At 39.1% G+C, this 12,347-nt stretch overlaps 2 protein-coding genes across 12 annotated transcripts; one reads left to right on the plus strand and one right to left on the minus strand.

Moving 5' to 3' along the window:
• The first annotated feature begins 77 nt into the window (after positions 1 to 77).
• Positions 78 to 5,423, plus strand: LOC129447171 (proline-rich protein 5-like). Of its 10 annotated transcripts, none has more exons than XM_055208820.2 (9): positions 78 to 909; positions 1,503 to 1,569; positions 3,484 to 3,564; positions 3,636 to 3,684; positions 3,785 to 3,842; positions 3,924 to 4,015; positions 4,261 to 4,401; positions 4,485 to 4,584; positions 4,714 to 5,423. In XM_055208820.2, the coding sequence occupies exons 1-9, from the start codon at positions 897 to 899 to the stop codon at positions 4,971 to 4,973; spliced, it is 861 nt and encodes a 286-aa protein (XP_055064795.1). In that variant the 5' UTR covers positions 78 to 896; the 3' UTR covers positions 4,974 to 5,423. The 10 variants fall into 10 exon arrangements, with proteins under 10 accessions (XP_055064795.1, XP_055064813.1, XP_055064779.1 ...); XM_055208838.2 differs by having other exon boundaries at positions 3,791 to 3,842; XM_055208804.2 differs by having other exon boundaries at positions 3,785 to 4,015.
• traf6 (TNF receptor-associated factor 6) lies at positions 5,048 to 10,286 on the minus strand. Of its 2 annotated transcripts, none has more exons than XM_073859216.1 (7): positions 10,127 to 10,286; positions 9,273 to 9,571; positions 8,807 to 8,957; positions 7,807 to 7,965; positions 7,595 to 7,666; positions 7,412 to 7,492; positions 5,048 to 7,252 (listed from the first exon to the last, which is right to left on the minus strand). In XM_073859216.1, the coding sequence occupies exons 2-7, from the start codon at positions 9,569 to 9,571 to the stop codon at positions 6,389 to 6,391; spliced, it is 1,626 nt and encodes a 541-aa protein (XP_073715317.1). In that variant the 5' UTR covers positions 10,127 to 10,286; the 3' UTR covers positions 5,048 to 6,388. The 2 variants fall into 2 exon arrangements, with proteins under 2 accessions (XP_073715317.1, XP_073715316.1); XM_073859215.1 differs by lacking the exon at positions 10,127 to 10,286 and adding an exon at positions 9,900 to 10,051.
• Between the last annotated feature and the right edge of the window lie 2,061 nt (positions 10,287 to 12,347).

Consider the following 12,347-nt stretch of genomic DNA (forward strand, 5'->3'; position numbering starts at 1 on the left):
GCGCCAAAAACCAGCAACCACAGGAAGGCAAGCGACAGCAGCCATCAGGGCATTCATCACATGGTGCAAACAAGAAATAGTGATCTTGCAATTTTATTATAAAAATGTTTTACAACTGAATGAGATATTATTGTTAGATAGAGTGGGTTTTATGTTGTGAAGGAGCTTTCATTAAGTGAAGATTAAATGATTTTGCACTGTTTGGCATTTGGATGAATTAATAATAATTACATCATTTTCTAATGTTTTTCTAATGTGCTTCTTTTTTTTAAACTGTAAATCACAATGAAAAACTTTAAATCATTATATAAATAAATATTTTTATTTATAATGCAATGCAATTCAAATTAATATATTCTTATTTAGTTTCTAAGTATGGAAGGTGTAATATTAGATGTTTGTATTTTTTCCCACTATTCTATCAATTCTTCTCTTTAATATATTCTTTCTAACTTTGATAGCATTTTTTCACACAAAATGAATGCACCATGTGAGGAAGTGTGTGGATGCTAGTCTTTGTGCCCTCACCCATCACCCTTTAAGTTTCCTCTTTTCATGTATGTTTTAATGTAGGCATACACCTTTAATCTATCACAGTGTAAACTTCACAGTTTTTTGGAGTGTTCACACAGGAAGACACTGATTATTCATTCATCCAATGACCGATACTGTTCACATAACTAATGAATCAGTAACCAGTTGACTAGGCACATTTACCCAAAATACAAGAGAGTCGTCAAAGCCAGACTCGAGGGAAACAAGGAAAGTCTGTTTCAGAACTGAGGACAAACATGTTGTTGTATTGAAGTGTTGTTTTTATGAATGCAGAAGATCATCTCCAGATTATTTATTGAAAGGAACCGCTAACGTAATGTTTATTTTTGCATTACTTTGTGATGGACAAGCTTGGTATGTATTTTATTTGTGGTTTTATTAAACTTGCCTTTACTTACTGTAAATATTTTACTTTGTGCCTATTGATTCAAAACATATTTGCTGTTTACAATGTTTGAAGTGAATAATTTTTGAGGTGCAAAATAAATATTATTTATTACTTCAAATTTTTGTTGTTCCTATATAGAAACAGAAGTATTTTGTCTGATTTGTATATAACTGACAGCTGATACATCTTTACAATAGATAATATTTCGATCAATCGATCATTATTTATTTTTGTTTTCTGTATTTCTCTAAAATGTTGTTTGCCTGTGATTCAATGTTAAGGTGATTTGAGGTTAATGAGTAAACAGACATAAACAGAACAGGATAGTTAGTAACAGGAAGTTGGTGCACCACAGGAAGTAGACACTCGAATAGTGAGTTGCCAAATCCACCTGTCTACTTTCACATGGTTCAAAAACCTGGAAATGAGCCGAGTTCTGTGAACTGACACAGCAGTCGACCATGTTTGAGCATTTCAGACATGATCTACTTTCATGTTTAAACAGCCTAAAGTATATTTCCGTTCTGAATTCAGGGTTTCTATTTGTATGTCCTCACAGACCTCCCTACTACAGCCGCAATCCCTGACACCATCCTGCAATGTCCCAGCACTGCTCTTACAAATAGGTGGAGATATTTTGTTTCCGGTTAGGTGTAATAAGATTATTTTTATATTTGTGTTGTCTACACTGTAAAATATGCAAGCATGAAGTAAAAACAACTTGGTTTTGCAAGATTTGACTTAAAAAAGTTGACATACCTTAAAAAAAACAAGTTGAAATTGTTTAACTTACAGTGAGGAAAATAAGTATTTGAACACCCTGCTATTTTGCAAGTTCTCCCACTTAGAAATTAATGGAAGGCTCATTAATGACAATTAATTGTAATCGTAGGTGCATGTCCACTGTGAGAAACATAATCAAAAGAAAAATCCAGAAATCACAATGTATGATTTTTTTAATTTGTATGATACAGCTGCAAATAAGTATTTGAACACCTGAGAAAGTCAATGTTAATATTTGGAACAGCAACCTTTGTTTTGCAATTACAGAGGTCAAACGTTTCCTGTAGTTTTTCACCAGGTTTGCACACACTGCAGGAGGGATTTCGGTCCACTTTTCCACACAGATCTTCTCTAGATCAGTCAGGTTTCTGGCCTGTCGCTGAGAAACACAGAGTTTGAGCTCCCTCCAAAGACTCTCTATTGGCTTTAGGTCTGGAGACTGGCTAGGGCAGGCCACGCAAGAACCTTGATATGCTTCTTACAGAGCCACTCCTTGGTTATCCTGTCTGTGTGCTTCGGGTCATTGTCATGTTGGAAGACCCAGCCTCGACCCATCTTCAATGCTCTAACTGAGGGAAGGAGGTTGTTCCGCCAAATCTCGTAATACATGGCCCCGGTCCTCCTCCTCTTAATACAGTGCAGTCGCCCTGTCCCATGTGCAGAAAAACACCCTCAAACCATCCCCTACCATGCTTCACACTAGGGATGGTGTTCTTGGGATGGTACTCATCATTCTTCTTCCTCCAAACATGTTTATGACCAAAAAGTTATATTTTGGTCTCATCTGACCACATGACTTTCTCCCATGACTCCTCTGGATCATCCAAATGGTCATTGGCAAACTTAAGACGGGCCTGGACATGTGCTGGTTCAAGCAGGGGAACCTTCCGTGCCATGCATGATTTCAAACCATGACGTCTTAGTATATTACCAACAATAACCTTGGAAACGGTGGTCCCAGCTCTTTTCAGGTCATTGAGTATTCAGCTTCTCCCATGTAGTTCTGGGCTGATTTCTCACCTTTCTTAGGATCATTGAGACCTCACGAGGTGAGATCTTGCATGGAGTCCCAGTCCGAGGGAGATTGACAGTCATGTTTAGCTTCTTCAATTTTCTAATGATTGATCCAACAGTGGACCTTATTTCACCAAGCTGCTTGGCAATTTCCCCTTAGCCCTTTCCAGCCTTGTGGAGGTGTAAAATTTTGTCTCTAGTGTCTTTGGATCGTCCTTTGGTCTTGGCCATGTTAGTAGTTGGACTCTTACTTATTGTATGGGGTGGACAGGTGTCTTTATGCAACGACCTCAAACAGGTGCATCTAATTTAGGATAATAAATGGAGTGGAGGTGGACATTTTAAAGGCAGACTAACAGGTCTTTGAGGCAGGTCAGAATTCTAGCTGATAGACAGGTGTTCAAATACTTATTTGCAGCTGTATCATACAAATAAATAGATAAAAAATCATATACTGTGATTTCTGGATTTTTTTTCTTTCGATTATGTCTCTCACAGTGGACATGCACATACGATGACAATTTCAGACCCCTCTATGATTTCTAAGTGGGAGAACGTGCAAAATAGCAGTGTGTTCAAATACTTATTTTCCTCACTTTAATTTGTTAGGTTAAAGTAACATAAAAAATATGTTGACTTGACAAAAGTGCTGCATTTTTTACAGTGTATTATAATAATTTTATAATATTATAAAAATGTGTAAATTAAAAAACAAATACTGATTGTTGCCATTTTATCTTTAGTATCTATTCTGCATGCATTAAGGTATTTCAGGGAAAGAAACTACAGTCGAATGAGCTGTACACTATAAATGAAAATATCAGGTATAAAAAAATACTATTATGTTGTCAATTATGTTACTATTATGTTATACTATTATGTTTTTCTTTTGCAGATGGCTTCTAAGGACAAATATGGGTTCATTTATCAAGGAATATTTCCAGGTGCTCTAGCTTATGTTTCCAAAACCAGTTTACATTTGAAATAAATGCATTACTAGTGGAGGAGGAACTTGCTAATGTTACTGCCTTTAATTGTTTAAAGAATCAGATTTTGACCAAAGGTCTATCAGTCATTTTGGAAGAGATTCAAAAGCATGAAGGTCAGGCACAATTTCTGGTGTATTTATTTATGTGCATCAATGTCCATCATAAAACACCTCATAAAATATTTTTTCCTTTAGGGGAGAAACAGCTCCTTGTTTTGGCACAGGTGTGGGACAGATTTTTCTGTGAAATTCTACCTACCACACAGGCAATTTTATATCCTTTGCAGGTAAACCATCAGCTTAATTTTTGTTTCAAAGTTTGCCCGACATATTCAATCATTTACATTTTTGTTAAAGTCTGCACTCGCTTTAGCAAGGCCAGAGGTTGCGAAACACTCACTCTCATGAGACTGACCTTGAATCAGTATGTGGTCTGTGTAATCCTGATTAACTGACTGCGCAGCTAATTCAAAGCCAAAGCTTGCATGTATTGCAATTCAATTCTAAGCTTGCATGTATTGTTTTTCTGTAGGGTCAAGAGTTGACAGTCAGACAGATGGCTCTCCTAAGCTTTAGGGATCTGGTACTAATAAAGCTGTCTTTGGGTGACCTGCTGCGCAAGAACATGCCTCTCATCCCCGCATCCATCACACAGATGCTACTTGTGCTACAGGTGAGTGTTAATCCGAACCCATACTGAATTACCATCTGGATCTCCTTCGTACAACCTTTCTGCATGTGTGTGTGTGTGTAAAGGGAATCCAGGACCCCCGAGGCCCCTCGAAGAATTATTGCAAACTTGAGAGTATGGTGGCAATGGTGATCACACCCTATTTATGTAACTGCAGGCATACAAGTAAGAAAATCCAATTTCACAAAATACAGCTATGCCACTTCCCCACAACAAATATCTAAAGCAAACCAAATAATCTCTATGGGGGTTCATTGCTTCAGCTACAAATCTGTGACTTTCCCACATACACAGGCTGCACTGATCGAAGCCACATGACAGCACCGCTCAGCCAACCCGAGATAAGGATTACTCATTACATCTCCGAAAGCTCTTTGCTATCACCTGTTGTGGAACAGGAAGGAGACGTGTACCAAGAACGAGTGGGAAACAAACGACGTCACAGTGTGACAAACGCCCATTCTGACATCCAGCTGCTTTCTGTTAATAGCAGGGTGTATTCTGGGATGGGTGACAGCTGTGAGACCATAGATGGGACTAGGGCACATCTCTGACGCAACTTGAATATCAGTCACATGTTCTGAGAATTCCGGATTGTTTTGTCACAGTAAACAGAAAGAGGATCAAATTAATTTTTAAACATTTATAATATCAACACATTTATGAGCACTGCATTGTGGATGATACAAAGAAAAATACGATTGTCGTTTTCCAGTGTCAACACGTGTCAGACAAACTAGCATGATTAAAAAGACACTTATATTTGTAGAAGTCAAAATTGTTAAATGCATGTAGACCACTTACACGCAAGCTTTGTCAGGCACAATTTCAAAATCACCTAAATAAGACTTAAAGGTGCAGTGTGTAATTTTTAAAAGGATCTCTTGACAGAAATGCAAAATAATATTCAAAACTATATTAATATAAACATAAGCCCTTAAAGGAACAGTATGTAGGATTGTGGCCAAAACTGGTACTGCAATCACAAAACTTGTGTCTAAAACTGGTACTGCAATCAAACAACTGGTGGCCAATACACAAAATGACAACATGAACATCAGTTGAGGGCTGCAACTCCACATTTTAAATGACAATATCCTGGCCAGACCACTGTTGTGAGTGATATAAGTTTTTGAAAAGAAAATTATTTCTTAATGTCTAGTAACATAATAGGGCCATTTTATGATTAATTGATATAAATTTCTTACATACTGTTCCTTTAACAAACAACATTTTCTACTAAGTTGTCTCCAACGATGACATGTTTGTCCGGTGGCGGATACCGTAGCCTCTCTGTGTGTTTCAAAAGTGAGGGGTGAGCAGTAGACTCAGCCGTTGGTTGCAATTCGCAACCTCACCACTAGATGCCGCTAAAATTTACACACTGCACCTTTAAGGAGAATGAATTAAGAATCTTAGTGAAGTATGCAGCTGCTCTAGGCTCTCGGCTGGTTTACAGGTTAAGCTTGTTACTCAACTTTGTTGCAATGTAGAGTTTTGGCCGGACTGCAAAACACAGATTTGCTGTAAGCAATATGGTTCTATAAAAATATTAAATGATAGACTCGTACAGATAACAAGATCTACTGTTGTGTTTCTGGTTAGGTGTGACATATTTGCAATTGAATAGTATTGTAAAAAAAAAAACTTGTGAAAAACAACACTTTGTATAGGCAGCACCATTGAAGTAATGTTTTACATTATTTTAGCTGGGTTTACAGGCAATTCACCGATTTTGTGAAGATTTTCATATATGGATTTGCAAATAAATTGCACAGCACTGAAACGACTTAGAGAAACATTTATATAAAACACTTTAACAATTAAACTACGTACCTAGTTGTACTTATGGTGTACTGTCTGAGTCTGGTTTTGCCACATTTCAACAGAGTATGTCTGAGAACTGCAGAAAGCAGAACGACACATGAGAACTTATGAATGTAAAAGGGCGATGTTGAAATCTAGGAGCTCAAAGTGAAGGTTCTGGGCCCCGAGGCTGGACGCCCTCACGCCTGAGGCTAGCGTCGAAGCGTGGTGTGACCTCACAGCGCACCAATAACACATCCTCTTTCACGAACCCACGCTGCCGCAAAGCCTGTAGATGCAGAAAAGTGACATAGCCGAAACCCTTGGGGTTGCGCTGCACGGTGGGCCTCTGGAAAGCCTGCAGGTCCGGTTTGGTCTCCATTACTTCCACGTGGTGTTGCCCTTCGACTTGATCCAACACGGAAAGCCGAATCGTGCCCTGGAAGGGCCAAGAGAGCTGGCTGTCAAACTCACCCTGCATAGTGTGCACGAAAAGCGAGATATAGTTGGAACAGCGCGGAGCACTGGGGGTCTGCAAGTGCAGCCGAAGGCAAAGTTTGTAGCCAGGTCGTCCCGTGTAGAAAGGCGGGCTGTGAAGAACTACAGGTTGACCGGCCTCCTGGTTCCGCAGATGGGCCGAGAAGTTTTCGAGCCGCCACACGTAGACACCTTGGTACTGCTGGGCTTCCAGCTCTCGGGTGGCCTCTTCCAGTGTGCTCAGCTTAAGACGCGATTCAGTGAGCTGGGTTCTCTGGGTCTCGTTTTTAATGTACAGCTCTCGGATCAGCTGGTCTTGAAGAACAAGTCGTCCCTCCAGCTCCGAAACAGTCTCCCTTAAGTTCCTAAGCTCCTGGCTACACTGGCAATGTTCTGCTGGCCGCGAGGAGGCACCACGTTCATCTGCTGAGGAATGGGCAATTGATGGCGCAAGAGGGCCATTTAGAGTCTGGTTGCGCAGAAACTCAGCCAAGCAACGCATGTGCATCTGTGTAAATTCTTGCATGTGCTGGGCCAGCTCATTTCTCGGCATCTGCAACAGACACGTCACAAAAGTAATTACAAAATGAGCACTTAGATTACTATATTATATTTTACAACAAGACCAGACAAGTTAAAGCGGTACTGCATTTTGGAGTGATAAAAGAAGCCCAGTATATTACTTTAGACCTATGACATCTTCATGGCCCATCTTTTCACGACAACCAAACGTACTGAAGGTACAGGCTACAGGTGCCTTTACACAGTCTGTGGCACAATGCGATTCCAACTGCAAGCAAACAGATTACAATAATTTTTATAAAGAATTTTTCACTTATCAAATAGACAGTTATGCCTTAGGTAGTGTTCACAGTTAAATCATCTGACGCACCTGATCCCGAATAAGCTCCATTTCGCAATATTCACACGCTGTATTAGCAAAAGGACACATCTGTTTATGAATCTACAGGAAAGAAAAATGAAGAACAGAAATTATTGAAAGACAAAACTAAATCAGACACAAATCAATAAATTGATCTAGCGTCTCCTTTCCAAATAATTTAAATCTTCGACAGCCTGTGAACAGAAAACAAAGGTTTCCACCTGTCTGCCAGCATATACAAAGCTGCCTGCACAGTCAGGGCAGGTCATGAGGCGCTGTAAGCAGTGCTGGGTCTTATGCTCATCCATATGGCTTATACGAACAAACTCAAAACACTGAGTGCACTGCTCTGTGGCAAACCTACACTTAGGAGAGTGTTTCTGAAGGAGAGACAAAAAACAATATTTGATTTGTTAGCATGTTTTGGGGGCTGTTTACACTTGGTATTAAGATGCATTTTCATCGATCGGATCACAAGTGGACGAGAGACACATCACGTTTACTACTGGTATTTAAATCTGTCTCTTTTGTCCACTTTCAACTGCTTCTGTTCTGAATACTGTGAGGGGGTGGTCTGTCGAGACAGTGGGCGAGTCTCTCTGCTGTCATTTAAACGCGAGCCGGAGTAATGATGAGTTTATATGGACGTCGTGAACTAATATTATGTTGGAGTTCGCTGCTTGTGTATTAAGTAAACATGCTGCACAGTGTTTTGTACATGAATATGTTAAAGCTTTCTCAGAATTTTTAGCGCAATTGATGAAATAAGTTTGCGCAACTTTCACACGCTTGCAAAATGAAACTGCGGAGATCAGCAGCTTTAGTTTTATCAATGAAAGGCTAAAAATAGCGCTGTACACCGTGTGTCAGAAAAGACGTAAAACATTGTGTTTAGTACCTCAGATTAGATAAATGGGCGGAGAAAAGGCGATCGCGTGTGGCTGTTCGAACACATTCAACCACATGTGCATTTACACTACAAAAGCAATCCGATCGAAAGGGTTTTCGACTACCTCTGAATGTGGTTGAAAGTGGTCGAAAGTGGAAGAGCTCAAAACGTTTTGAACACCGTTTACACCTGGCATTAACGTCGTCCACTTGTGATCCGATCAACGAAAACGCATGTTAATGCCAAGTGTAAACAGCCTCTCAGTGAATGTGTAAAATGCATCATTAAAGGTCTTATTGATGTTTTATGTCATTAAAGTAAACCAAACCCACCTCCAATTGCCGCAACTCCATTTTTTCATTGCACCCTTCGTTTCGGCAGCGAACAGTGAGTGAGAGGATCTCTCTATTGGCAAAGTTATCAGGGAAAAGCTGTTCTTCTAGCAGCACTTCATTGTCAATTGGACATTTTTGCCCCGTGTCACTGTCAAACAGAGAAAAAGAGAAATATTAGGCAACATTCTTTCGGTTTATGAAAAGAACCCAACAGATTTACTACACTTTACACTACATTTGAACAGCATTACTGCAATTGCATTACTGTCACTATTCAGTCATTTTAACTGATATTAGCCAACAACCCTGCTCATGTGGCAAAAAACAATCTGGTGTACAATTTGGTATTATATTGGTCAAGCTCTCTAGATATTCACGTTGGCTGTTAACCAAAACCATCAAAATTGATCACTGATAACCACAGTGATCACTGTGCAAGCAACACACAACACAAGTTGCTGACCTGAGGGACTTCTTAATGCACAAATGGCAGAATCGATGTCCACATGGTGTCTGCACTGCTGACCTGAGGCCCATCAGACAGATTGGACATTCATACTTGCTCTCTAGTGGAGGGTCAAAGTCTACATCATAGCCTTGCTGGTCTGGTAGTAAAGAATGAGAGACACTAATAGTCGAGGGGTTCTCCGTCGGGCTGAGATACGACTCCCTCTCCTTCTCCATAGCTGCTGCACAACTGCTGTACTCACTGTCACAGCAAGCACCACCAAGGCTGGACTTCTTTGTGTCACTGCAAGCCATCTGTAATTACACCAGAAAATGAGGTAAAAAGTGTGTACGCAGAAGAAACAAAACATATATACGTATATATAACACACATATAATTACATAAACATTTTTAGAAGTGCTAAGGCAAAGTGAAAGGGTACTAGGATAGAAAATTGCTGGTCTAAGTAATTTATAATTCAATAAATTACTGTTTCCTGAATGGCAATGCTGCTGGGCGTGACTGACATTATACCGTTACGAAACTTTTTTTCTGTCATAAAGTTAATTTCCCCTCTCAAATACCATAACTATAGCGCAAAACGTAACAATTTAGAGCTATATTGTAAGCTATAACAGTTACCTTATTTCTCATGAACGGAGTAAAAGTGAGTTAGCAGAAAACAGCTAACTTACTCAGCTTCAACCGACTTTACTACCGCCCAACTTTCAGAGCTACATTTACTGTCTATTGTTTATGCAAACAAATGTTACTACATATTATGAATGTTATAGTACCACAAACATTGTAATATGACATATAGAAAAATAATACAAGTCCTTTCTTCGTATAAGCTTTAATTTACACACCTTAGCTTGGTCCGGCCTCGCTGTCTCTACTGTCTACTACTTCCTGTATTGAGTCTAAACATGGGGCGCACACAGCGTCACTATCCGTTTCTCAATCCGAATGCTGCAGGCTCCGGAGTTCGCATTTGCAGGCTGCATACGTCATCGATACTTTCTTATTTCAGAATAGTAACAATTAAAAGTTTACTTTTATTCGTAGTAAATCGTAAATTGTTGTAATATGCTTATATATTGCGAATGTAATGTTCAGTTAACTTAAATAAACCAGGCTTGATGACGAAAAATACAGCCTGCATATGCGACCTCCGGAGCCTGCAGCCTTCGGATTGAGAAACGGCCACTGGGAGCGATCCTGGGAGACGTCCTCTCGTGATGCTGATCTCAGACCAGCTAACGATAGCCGAATTCTCACGAGAATCATTGCGCGTCCAACGCCGCTGCTGTTCTGAGAGCGGCGGTTACTAACAGTGTTAATCAGAGCAGACAGAATGCGAGTTTTGTATCTCACAAATTGCAAAACACAAGATGGCGCTGTTAACTACGATTTTTCTTTATCTTTTAAGCTTTACCGTGTGATTTTATTTAGTGATAAAACGAATGGGGTTCAGTGTTTTTACATAGTTATATTAACGGTATTTATAGTGACAACACAATTGTTAATTCGTTATTATACACAATAACCGATCGGTATATGACATTTAAATAACGCGAGAACAGTATAAAAGTTCTGCTTTCAAATTCACTCGCGGTACTTTGATGTCAAACACCGATCGATGTGCGCAGATCAACAAGAACACGAACACCTCTTAAATTAATTAATACTTTATAACCCTTAAATTAGACATATTATATAACTGACACATACTCTATTCAAACCAATATTTAATTTACTATATGTTTAGGTCTATTACGTGTGCTCGTAATGAACGATATATTTTTCTTGAATGGAGCCTACGTGAGCTGGCAAAATGTTCAGTAAAAATTACGTGCACGTTTGTGCACGTTGTTTTCCAAATTTGTTAATACTGTACTTTATAAACACTTATAAATGCTGCTAATCATGACGTCACAAAAACAAGGGTTGCATAAGTCTCTAGTGTTTGCAATATAGCCCACAAGTTTTGTTGTGGTGCCATCAACCAGACACCATGCACTGCCATAATGCCAGGATTTTTTATTTTAATTTCCTGCAGCTAAAGTAGCTCAAAAGCCTGTGGCCACAGCATAGATGACAACATCCCAATGCATGGGGCAGCTGAGGAACTCCTATTTGCTCAGATGGACAGCTTTACAGGTATATTATATTACATCTATTTGTTTAAAAATACTATGAGTTTATTTTAAGATTTTAAATTGAGATTCATAGGGGCGATTAATAAACATGATTAAATAGAGCTGTCCAAACTGAAAACAACTTGCACTGACTATTTAAATACATCAGTGCCGTTTGTTTTGCCTCAAAATGCACACAAGTAATGTTTTTAGTAGCATGTTTGTTATATTTCCTAATTAAACTAAGGCCTAGTCCTGGCTTAAGATAATCCCTGTATGGGAAACCACAGTGTTTAGAACCAGATTTGCTACAGCATACCATGTATCTAAATTTTGTGTTGCTGATCCTTTACACACAAAGGTAGGTACAGGTACACTGTCAAATGCTTTTCCAGACCTCACAACTGATGTCAGCACAATCTTTTTCTCGGATGCCTCTCTAAGGGCCAAGTTTGGCTTGTTCCATTTTTTTGGGGCTGTATGTGGTCTGTATGAGTGTGGGTAGATGAGGATCACAGTAAGCTTCTATGTCACTCATGAAAAGCACATTTTATAAACGGCAAGATCAACAACTTGCGTATAACAAGTCTCCTTATTAACCAGACTCCGGATACAGAGCACGCCCTCTTGCTCAAACAGAAATTCTTGCAAATATTAACACAGGTCTTTACTTTTAACAAACTTCCAGTTTTGTTTTGACCAGGTGAGTGCAATTTGGGAAAACCTCAACATAATCATGATCATAGATATAGCTAAATAAATAGAAAACAAGTATGTAGTCACACATGTAGGCCTAGACATTATGACAGTTCCACCTTGTTTTATGATTATACGTCTTGTTTTCATATCTAACAACAATTAGGCTACTTAAATTAAATGACCAGAGGATAATGGCAGATATTGTGCATCCATATATTTACCAATAATTTATAACATTCAAACACATCTT

The sequence above is a fragment of the Misgurnus anguillicaudatus genome, chromosome 21 (genome assembly GCF_027580225.2).
Source record: "Misgurnus anguillicaudatus chromosome 21, ASM2758022v2, whole genome shotgun sequence".
Taxonomy (NCBI): Eukaryota; Metazoa; Chordata; class Actinopteri; order Cypriniformes; family Cobitidae; genus Misgurnus; species Misgurnus anguillicaudatus.